Raw genomic sequence first — 11,859 nt, 5'->3', positions numbered from 1 at the left:
TACTAGTTAGCCATAAAACAAAGTAAAACGCTAGGGGTGTGACTCAGTATAAACCTAGTGACTTTCACTTACTGAATATTCATATTAAAACCTAACTGTATTCTTCGATAAAACAAACAATGCGTTAGGACTGTGACTCAATATAAACTCAGGTATGTTTAGAACGTTGCAGTAGACGAACTCTGCTTTGATGTTCTGCTCCAAAATTGTTATTCCAAGTTAGGTAAGGTATAACGGTGGGTTAATAAATTCTTGACCCAAGCAACCCCGTTTCCTTGAAGGCATGTTATGGATCATCCTGAAATGGTAAGGTACAACATATAAGCTGGCATATTGCCATTTGTCACATTTTGACAGTGTTGTGTACTCAGCTATTGATGGTTGGCGTAATACTGTTAGGATTAATATGAATTTTCGAACAAAGCAAACTTTCCGAATTTATGTCTCTAACTGTTGTTTTTGTGGGGGGCGATTTGGATTATTTGTAGTTTAAAATATTTCTTCTACTATTGTCTACACCGTTGTCATTGGCATCTCGAGTGTTTGAAGTATATTAACAATATTTCCGAAGGACACGACCTTGAGTGACCTTGTCACCACACTTTGTTCCTTACCAATTACAGTTATTTTTCTGTACATACCCATTTCTGACCCCCCCCCCTGGTGGGGCAACAGTAAGTTTAAAGACTTACAATATTAATATTCAGGGCTCTAAAACAAATACAAATCTCAATTTCTGTATTATTTACCCGTGAATGGACTTCTAAAGAAGTCCTGATAATGTATATATAAATATCACTGTGTATATCGGTAATTGCTTGATGTTAGGCCTATGGCTGAAATTATTCTAATATGTACAAAATAAATTTTAATGAAAACAATCGACATGCTTAACATCTTTTGAGATCAATTTACTTGCCATAAGACAGTAGTGTTAGGCCTATTTACTTGCCATAAGACAGTAGTGTTAGGCCTATTTACTTGCCATAATACTGTGTTCTATATCCAGTCCCGTACGGATTTTCAAGAGTGTATAATGATATTCCAATCACATTATGTTCACCTTATTCAATGCTGATGAGTTCTGGAATGAGTGAAACGCGTCGTCGGCAATACTTATGACGAATATATATTTTACACTCTCCTAATCCTTGAAAATGCCTAAGGAACTAGATAAAAAATGTAATGTTTAGAAATGTGATAGGCCTGATAATAACTAGTAACTTACTTGTATAATCATTATTCACCACCTTGAAAAAGGCGTTCACACCATAACAATTATTGTTTGTAACTTTTAGATCCTTTACTTAATCATTCAAAAGTGGCAAAACATGTTTAGACCGTCAATATTAGTGTCAAATGTTTACCTATTATACATAACACAACACAGTGACATAAACTATATATATATATTAACACAACCATGTTAAAGTTAAAATTTTCAAGTTTGTTTATAACATCTACTGTGAACAGAACCGAAGTGTGAAACTTCTGCACCTAACCCTACTATATATGATTGCACGTGAAATTCAACACAGTATACTCAAAGAGAGAGGTGACAACGTTGGCCTTTAAAGTTAGTTTAGGTTTCGCTACGTGCTGTGAATAAGGTTTTCAGAGTAACACAATAATAATAATAATTATAAACATTCTGACATTAAACCTCAAACAGTGAAGTCGATACTATTCAAAATATTTAGCTCGTTTTCGTAGAGGTTATTACACATAATTGTTTTGTAAGCGGCATTTTGTTTTACCTTTTGGTAAATTTGTGTTTATTCTTTGGTGTTGATAATTTAATATAATTGCAAGTTTTTTTTTCTGTTTCTTTTCTGTTCACTTAAGGTAAAATTGAAAATGTATCTTGTGGTGACGTAGAGACGTAACGCATGTTTTGATTCGCTGCACTCTCTAGTGTGGACTGCAGTTTCGCTTATTCAAGGCTTATCATTACAACTCGGGTCGGCAAACCAAAATAGATACAGTTAGGCCTCTAATAAGGTGATGAGTATATACTATGGGGTATCTGTATAGTAACCTCTATTGATTTAGGTGTGTAAGTATTCATACACCTAAATCAATTGGCCAGTTGGATAGGGAGCTCGACTCGCAATCTGCGGGTTCGAATCCCTGTCCCACCAAACATGCTCGTCCTTTCAGCCGTGGGGGCTTTATAATGTGACGGTCAATCCCACTATTCGTTGGTAAATGATTAACCCAAGAGTTGGCGGTGGGTGGTGATGGCTAGCTGCCTTCCCTCTAGTCTTACATTGCTAAATTAGGGACGGCTAGCGCAGATAGCCCTCGTGTAGCTTTGCGCGAAATTCAAAAACAAACAAAGCCTAAATCAAGTTAAATTACTATATATGATGAGTGAAAAAGGACTCGAAGATCCCTCGAAATATTTGGTAGGAAAAATTGGAGGCATTACGTAGTGTAAACTTGAAACGTTGGAACACGTTCACTGTTTCTTAGAAAAGAAATTTTATCGCTCAGTTTCCCTCAACAATTCGTAATTCTCTGAACTGTCTACTGGGGAACTAGTATGGATATTCTATTTCACTGATTCAGCTTTCTACACACGATTTAAACATCAAACAGAAGTGTGTGATACAATATCATAACAAGTGTTAAAATAACATAGGGGTACTGAAGTGTGGTTAAGACAACAAACCCTTCGGCGAAAGTTTCAGGAGTAGGTTTCACGTAACTTTAAGTTGAAGTTCATAACAAAAGTCGATTGTAAGATTTTTAGAGTAAAACAGCACTCGTTCATTAAGTACGAAACACTTAAAAAACTTGTTTTTAATTTTAGTGTGATAAACTAACATACATTTTTTTTTGGCCAAGTTTCCGTGTTTTCATTTCTCATAGATTTTTGTCTTTGCTTAACATTCGTGCTGCAATGCGTTTGTCATTATATTTTTAATCACAGTTCGTTTCTTGAAAAATATGGTTAAACATATTACTTAGGGATTCAGAAAATTAATAAAATTCATACAAATCCGATGTTGTCAGGATAATAAAATGTGTTAAGATACTAATTGCTATGTAGCGCCATCTATCGAATTATGTCGCAGTTATATAATGAATAACGCTTATTGTTCTGTTAAAAAGAAACATATAGTTAAAACCACATAGGCGTCAAAAATATCAAAATTAAATAATAGGTTCAAAAATTGCCAATTTTTTTTTATTATCTTTATTTAAAGAAGGATGACGTTTCGAGCTAGCGCTCTTCGTCAGATCGTACATCTTAGAACTTGGTTGTAAGCTGTAGGATCTGAAGAAGAGCGCTAGCTCGAAACGTCATCCTTCTGATTGTTCTGTTGTTAGGTTCTCTGTATAATTCAGTTAACCATAAAATTACCAATAGGGGGCCGTCGGGTTCTTGAAAATATTGTGTAAAACTGTTTATGCACTGTATTGTTATGGATCCACAATTTTGGTGGTTACAAGAACCCCAGGAAACATACGAGTCATATAGAAGAAAACTTTAAATAAAAATACCATCAGAATAGCTGGGGGTCTCCTACACATAAAACGTTTGATTTCACCTAATTGTTTTGGTCTGTTCTTTACAGTGAGTGCTATAATAGGTACATCATAAGTTACTCCATATGATGAAATATGTGAAATATCTGACCAATAAGAGAATAGCATAAAAACAGGTCAGTGATTTGAGGTACGGGTTAAAAACTTAATACTAATTAGTTTAACTTAATTAAGTTTATTTCATAAAGTTTTATAGAAATGACATCAAATGTAAAACAAAAAGTCCTATTGACTTGTTTTCTAAAATAAAATAAAAAACGCTATTTTGTTTCTAAACATAAAAACTTTATGATAAATATTTATTTTTCAGTGGTTTACAATTCCTGGGTTAGAAGAAAAAAAGAAGATAAGAAGACGTATGTATGAACTGAAAAATCAGAGAATCTTGCAAGGTTGGTTAGTCCGGAATATTTCAACTAATCTGTTTATCCTTACTTTGGTGTTCAGTTATCTGACCACATGATTTATACTCTGACGACAAATTAAGCTTGAAAAAGAAAACAACCACATTAGCCAGTATACTTTACTTTGTCTTATTTTTATAGTTTCCAGTCAAAAAAAAAAGTGTCAATGTATTTGTGTGCATGATAAGTTAACTGAAGCTTTTCCGTCACTGGGGACGGGTACTTTTGCTTGTGTGTGTGTCTATATATATAAAAACACACAAACAAGCAAAGTACCCGTCCTTTGCTTGTGTGTGTGTGTTTTTGTATATATATAGACACACACAAGCAAAAGTACCCGTCCCCAGTGACGGAAAAGCTTAAGTTGATTTATCAATTTAAATTATTTCATGAATTTTTAAAAAAAGTTAATTGTGTTGCATTCTTGGTTTCACTTGGAGCCAAAGCTCTGAGCTACTTATGCCCCCCCCCCCCACCACTAAAAGTAATTGTTGAGTATATCAGTCATGCTAAGAGCCGTTCAACAATAACATACGGTAAATCTAAATTTTTATTGTTTAATTACGTCACATTTTGAAATGTGAATGATAATACGATTAATTCCTAACAGTTTAGTGTATAATATCCTGCTTGCGAAATAAAATTTGGCACCAACATTATTCATGCCTGTTCTCCCGTCATTTCAAAAGTGAATGTTGAGCTTTGCCTGCGGGAGACGGACCAACGCTCAGACAAACACCACACTTCGTAGTTGACAGGACGACGATGGACAGTCATCTCACGTGGTCTAGTGATTTTTTATATTAATGGTACAGTTTCCGTTTTTTTTTTATACTGTCTTAATACGGTGTTCTACGTATCATTCATTAACGTTTAGATAGAATCATTTTGTTGCACGTGCATGTCATTATTCAGATTGCTTCGGTATTCTGTAACATCAGCTACGATGTAAAAAAAGTGGTTCACGTGGTATAAAAGAGAGCGCGGGACCAAATGTCGTATCATTATGACGGGTTAATCAAGTTAAAATCTCTGTTCATAAATATTAACCGTTCATCCGGCGTAATTTAGTTTGTCCAAAATAATGCACACACTGATCAAACTGTAAGATCGTCAAACTTAACGTTTACAGGCCTCGTTCCTTACAGATGTTATCTCCTAGTTTTTAACGTTTTTACTCTGTGCGTGTCCGCTTTGTTGTACCAGAGTGGTCATTCATTGATCACGTGGGATATGATTTTAGGTTATTGGTTATGAATTTATATTATTTATTGTTTTGATTTGAATTTGTTTAAAATCCACAAAAACTTGAGAGGAATTATCTCTTACAGAAAATGTTATACCAGTAAGTAAGTCGGGCGTGGCCTTGTGGGTTAACGTTCCGTGCTGCGGATTGGAAGGCCTAAGGTTCGAGTCGCGATATGCCACTGAACACAGTTTCATCTCTCTGAGGTCTGTAACTGCGATAGGTAATCCCATTGTTCAAGTTAACGTAACCGTGGTCGGTGGGGGTTGCTCTCTTCCGTAAGCAGTTCTAACCTGGGAGTGGCTATCTATGCTTGACCTATAGAGTCTCCTGTGTGACTTTTTAGACCATATGCTGCACAAGGTGGCGTCCAGGAGTAAAATACAATATAGCAAAAAAGTATATTTTGCTCCAGTTTCAATAACCATTATGCCTTTCTTCATAATCTCCAGCTTCATTCGATATTATTGGGAAGTTTATGATCAAACAGTAAAAAATCAGTAAAAATAATATTATTAGTTTTTGATCTATATATATATATATATATATATATTAGGGTTATTCACCGAGAATTTGTTTCTGTCTTCAAAATTGAATACCTCTAAAATCAGTGTAAAAAAAACCAAAAAAAACCAGTAAGGTTGGAGGAATGTAGAAGTTATAGTTGACAGCTGTCTCTCTGCACGAGCTGCACTAATGACTAAGGTTAGGAACCGCTAGTATCTTTGAATATATATTTTTTTTATATTGTCTTAACGGCATTATATGACTTCTATGTTAAGATTTTGTTTCTATATTACACATTTACACCTCTGATTATAACATTTGTAATAGCACGAAAAATTCGTTTTTTATAAAATGTGACTATGATTTAAGCAGAAAATTCCGGTTAGTACCATGCAGATGGTTTTTTTGTTGTTGTTGTTGTTTGTTTTGAATAATTTGGTTATTTACTGGTTAAAACTTGTAAGCTTTTTTTAATTATCAGAATAAAACCAATTTAAAAAAACAACAACAACTCGTCGAAACGAATCTTTAAATTAAACTTACATCAGCTATAACATGTTTAATCAAATTATTTTAAAGTTAAATCCGTGTGATTTTGTGTAGTATGTGTGATCAAGCATACTAAAATTGAATTGATACGAGCCTATCAAGACTGGTTATGTAAAGTATTGTTGTGTTATATACTTCAGTAAACCGTATACTCTAGTATTTATTTATTATGTAACTTCAAAGCCTAAGTAAGAAAGAAGGACAAAATATTGCTTTTGGCTGTATATTGATTTATAAATACTTCTGTGATTACAAAAAATCAAGCTTTTTTTTTCTTATTATTTTTTACCATATGTGTATCTGTGTATGTAGGAGCAGAGGCGTCGCTAAGCGCTGGTGTCTTAAAAAATCGGAACAGAAAAACCATGATCGATATTGTATTGAAAACGCCGAAAATTCCCGCGCCTATGGGCTCGAGCCCCGAATTTTTTTAAGCACCTAGCGACGCCCCTGGTAGATATCTCACCACTGTTCTCTGGAAACTCGTGTAATCTTTTTGAGAGAACAACAATATTGTAACTGTTGACAGCTCTGTATACTCTTCTAAACTTCTAGAAACCCTCTCAGTCCTCGCTGCTACCGTGAAAAACAAACATTATCACAGATTCTATGTACAGACGTTGGTACTACTCTGTATACTCTTCTAAACTTTTAGAAACTCTCTCAGTCCTCGCTGCTACCGTCAAAAACAAACATTATCACAGATTCTATGTACAGATGTTGGTACTACTCTGTATACTCTCCTAAACTTCTAGAAACTCTCTCAGTCCTCGCTGCTACCGTGAAAAACAAACATTATCACAGATTCTATGTACAGTATCCCCGACCCTCACGTATCGTGTAAACTTAAAAAAAAAAAAACAAACACAAAAGAAAAGGTACATAGCATCAATTAGGGTCATGTAATTCGGCTGAAAATATAATGTCAGAATAAGAAGTTACAGGGTGTGTGTCGTTTATGTCTCGTCATTCCGGACTCCGCTTTGAAAGCGATGAATTATCCTACTGAAATAACGGATCATGGTCAGTATTTGGTAAACTGAGAAAGATTTTGGAAGTTACTGGAAGACAAGTTCGCTGTTTTATATTTCATTTTTATGGGGATAGATGGCGCCAAAAGTTGTGTATTTTTCAGTTTTGCCTAAATTTCGCACCAGGATTTACTTATTTTTTCTGATATTAGTTTTTTGTTCTTGGTTTTTAACATTTTACTACGTTTCCATTTTTGTTTTGTTCTGATTTATACCGTTGGTCACCAGTAAATTTCCCAGGAGTGCAAGATTCAGCCTTACTCTATACTTTGGGGTCTCCGTTCCTGTTATTATTTGCTGACTAATTGGTATTATATGGCTAATTATCTTTCAAATATGAGGTCTCTTGAACAACTCGTCTTTTTAACAGTTCAATTCGCGTCCTCCTTTTTTTTACATGTAGGTCATCTGCCTAACTAAACGTGTGACGTAATATTCTGATACTTGAGAAGGGCACGTAGAGTTTAATTCCATCTATCATCTCTCGGAAAATTAATAATTTAATTATTTTTACTGTTGTTTTTCATATTTCACTGTTATCTTAAATAAAAGATTACAAACAATGTTAAATCGGTCATATGACACAGGGAAATTTACCTAAGTTAGATCATATTGCACTCAAAGTTTAATTAAATTAACATATTTCAAGTATACACACATGTAATAATCAGCTTCTATATTTTAAATGAGGCTTAGCATGGTTTGATAATTAAGGCGTTCGACTAGCAACCTGCGGGTCGCGGGTTCGAATCCCATCACCGAATATGCTCGCCCTTTCAGCCGTGGGGGCGATATAATGTGATGACCAGTCAAAAAGTAGCCCATGAGTTGGCGGTGGGTGGTGGTGACTATCTACCCTCCCTCGCTTTTGAATTAGGGTACACTATGACAGACAAAAAAAAAATTACAAACATTTTACATTATTAAACTTTTGGTGTTATTTTTAGGCACCCAAATATTATTATTATTTGTTTTATAAAAATAAAAAACACTAAAGAAAGTTTAAACGATATATAAATGTATTTTTTTCTATTCCAAACATTGTTTTATACCAAGACCAAGTAATAGGTAATGTCTAAAAATATAACGCCCCTCAGCGGCATATCTGCGGACTTATAACGCTAGAAACCGGGTTTCGATACCGTAGTGGGCAGAGCACAGATAGCACATTGTGTAGCTTTGTGCTTAACTTGAAACAAACAAACAATAAAATGTGACTTGTTTTTGTTACTAACTTGTAAACTTTCAAAACAATGTTCTATATTTTTACAAATGTTAAAAAAGTTATTGCTGACTATTCTTTGACCAGTCAACAGTAGTTTCCAAAGATTGGAAGGTTTAGTCATTCCTAATTGACCGATTCGTTCAGGTAAACTATACATGTATAGATTTTAAAGTCATTAAGTTCTCGTCTCTCCTTAATCATATCTAAAACGAGTTAAAAATTACAACTGAAATAATCAGAACACTGTTTTCTCCAAAAATGGCGTCTGTTTAATTCAAGAACAGTCGAAATCTGGATTTAATCTCACGTTCCTGGTTATTATTCGTAATTTTTTTTTTTACTTTGATTTTTATTTATTCATTTATGGTTGTGATTTACGCAATTCGTGGTAATTCGTTGTTCGTGAAAATTGTAGACTGAAAGTGAATTTTGAAATTTTCAGAAACGGGAGGCTCGGGTGAAGGGATTTCTAGTCGATACGGCCGTCAACACCAGGCACAGATTGCAGAATCTGAGAACAAGGAAAATGTCACGTGCGAGTCCAAACACAGAAAGTCTAGTTCTACGTCTGGAGACGACCACACTAGAAGTGATATTTCTTATTTACAATCAGAAGGCGAGCTTGCAGTATCGGAGAACACGAGTAAAACATCAAAAGAACATATTTCTCTACCGCTACCATCTAGTGAGAGGAATCCAAAACACGAAAATTATCAATTAATTCCTCTAGAGACGAATATTCCTTTAGCTAAAATGAGTATTTCTGATCAACCAGACTACTCTAGTAGTTACACAGTGTTTTTGGACAAACGAAGGCGTTGTTCGTTAGTGCATCAAGAGTTTTCGTTGGAACACAGCTTATATATGGCCAAAATAAACAGTTCTTCGGAATCCCGCCAACAGGTTTCAGAAAATAGCTCTTCTGTTAAGGGTGACGGTAATCGGACAGATATAGCTCCTGGTAAAAATGGGGGTCCGTTAACCAATAACAAAGGACGTAATAATGGTGATATTAGAAAAAAACAAAACCTTAATCAAGTTGATGATGCTTTGGATTTAATCGGAAATGATGAGAACGCTAATTTCGTTGAGCTGAACAAAGGTACTGGTGAAAATCAGTCAGTTTCAGTAACAATCACACTTAAAAACAACCAGTTGTTCTTAGAAGAAGGTTTGTGTGTTGCTGCTGGGGAGAATGAGGCTTATGTAGGTAATAAAGTCACCAATGATATCAGTAGGACTGAAGACACTATATCTTCTACCAATAAAGAGCACAGTTATTCAAAAGACGATAACATAAACTTTCTGGTAGATAGAAACGATTGGAAAGTGAGACTCAAACCATTAACCACACACAGGAAAGAAGTTTCAACTCTGGATCCAAGTATTAGGACAGAGAGGAATGTCCGATCAGATCTTAGTAAGCGTAATTCAGTTGTTGTACCAACCACAACAAATAACCAGCCGTCGATCTCATGTGAGGGAGGTAGAGAACAACTGGAGGACAAGATAGCTCAACATGCTGATATGGGTGATGCAACAACTGGCGTGATGTTGTCTGGTTTAGATCCTAAACACATTAAAGTTAGCAGTAACTATGAGATTCAGCTCACGAGACATTCTGATGGCGCGCGTTTTCCTTCTACGGGCAGATCTGAGAGTCATCGCCTAACTAGCGAAAACCAATCAATAAATCGTATTCCAAATTGTACTAAATTGCAGACCCGAGAAACAAATTCCATTTGTGAAAAACGGGAACCAAGTGAATTGAAGAATGAACGTTTTGGAAATAAAACCCAACTTTCATTACGAACTTGTAGAGAACAAGTATCTTGTAATAAAATCATGCCTTTAACGTCTTCGCAAAATAAAACTGCCAACCTTGATATTCGACACAATGTCCAAAATTTTCCCGTTAGTTCCCTCGAAACTAAAACTTCGCACTCTGGAGGTAATATATCTAAAGTTGGAGAGTTGTCTAAGAAGTTTTTAAAAGCGTCATCTACACCAAATGAACCATTGGCAACACCTTACTGCCCGAACAATAGAGTATTTGTGACGAGGAATATAATTGGTTTAGCCGAGAAATTCCAACAGGGACACAACAAATCAACAAGTTTGGACCAAAACCATAGACTAACGTTTCCGGACAATAAAAACCAAGAGACGAAAGAGAAACAAGAGTTTAGTTTTTTGATTGGGGGAAGAAGTACTTCCTCCCTTTACCATGGAAACAGCATCTCCCAGAAATTGAATAAAACAGAACTCGTCTTTAAACCAACCCCCAGGGTAAAAGAAACAAAGTGTTCGGATTCTTTCAAAGTAAAACTAACCAAGAATCGTGGAGGATACGTTGCGTCCTCTGGTTGTTCCTCGCGTGAAATCGGTCTACAAAAAGGGATAGAGACCCTTGACCCGTATAAAGCAGTGACCGATAACTTAGAAGACGTTAATAAGACAGCTCACGGACAGTGTAAGGGCAGTAACGTAAAGAAGGCCAAAGACACAGTTGTAGAGAAGTGTTTTCAGGGGCTAGGGGCGAGAAGAGAGAGCATGGAGCGACAAAAGAAACAAACCGAGTGCACGAAAGACTCTAATGAGAACCAGGAATGTAAGGTACGTAAAAAAAAAACAATTAAAAAATATATAAAGTATAAGTCATCACTTACGTTTCTAATTCTATTTCATTCCCCGTTATTGTATAGTACATTTAATCCAGGAAATGCACGTGTAAATGTTTAGTATATCCCTCCCTTTTTATGTAATACAACGTGGTAGCTTCGATACCAAAAGTGATGACGTGTGTTTGTGTGTTATGACTATGTTTAAGCTGTAAGAATGCACGTGCATGAAGGTTAGGGTGCTACTGAAACTAGACTGAAGTGTTGTGCACGATCAACCGTATTGTGGAGACTTTTATGGTTCGAGCCCCAGTGCTGCCAAACAAGTTTCGCACTTTCTGCTGTATCTTATAAGTGTGATAATCAGTCCTACCATTTGGCTGATTTCTGTCCCCATGGTCAGCAGTTCTTAATTAGGAGGGGGCTATGCTTGAACTCCTGGGTATCTGACCTGGCCGTTAGCCTCCATGTGTTACATAAGGTGCCGTTCAGGTTGAAAACGTCAAATACCTCTTCCGTACATGCACGCGCACAACAGACACATATATGTATTACCTCATTTGTGCTAATTAGTGTTACTAGTTTTTTGTTTTTTTTTTAGGATGTGATTAAGATTTAAAACATTAACCTGTTTTCTCAACGTTTTTTCTTGTAACATTTAGGACCCTAATTAAGATATATCGTCTTCATAACTACGGCTTAAAATATTATGTTCGACAGA

General features: G+C 35.6%; 1 protein-coding gene across 1 annotated transcript in view; it reads left to right on the top strand.

The window, feature by feature from the left end:
* Positions 1-11,137, top strand: part of LOC106470199 — a gene marked incomplete at its 3' end in the record, with an annotated part of 22,927 nt that extends 11,790 nt beyond the window's left edge. Inside the window, exons 2-3 of the mRNA XM_013930737.2 lie at positions 3,866-3,947; positions 8,960-11,137. Coding sequence (XP_013786191.2) covers positions 3,866-3,947; positions 8,960-11,137 — 2,260 coding nt within the window. The remainder of the gene's footprint in view (positions 1-3,865; positions 3,948-8,959) is intronic.
* Positions 11,138-11,859: the final 722 nt, after the last annotated feature.

Source organism: Limulus polyphemus, unplaced genomic scaffold, assembly GCF_000517525.1.
Source record: "Limulus polyphemus unplaced genomic scaffold, Limulus_polyphemus-2.1.2 Scaffold3873, whole genome shotgun sequence".
In the NCBI taxonomy this organism is placed as follows: domain Eukaryota; kingdom Metazoa; phylum Arthropoda; class Merostomata; order Xiphosura; family Limulidae; genus Limulus; species Limulus polyphemus.
The sequence above is the reverse complement of the archived record's forward strand: the minus strand, read 5'-3'. Positions and strand labels throughout refer to the sequence as shown.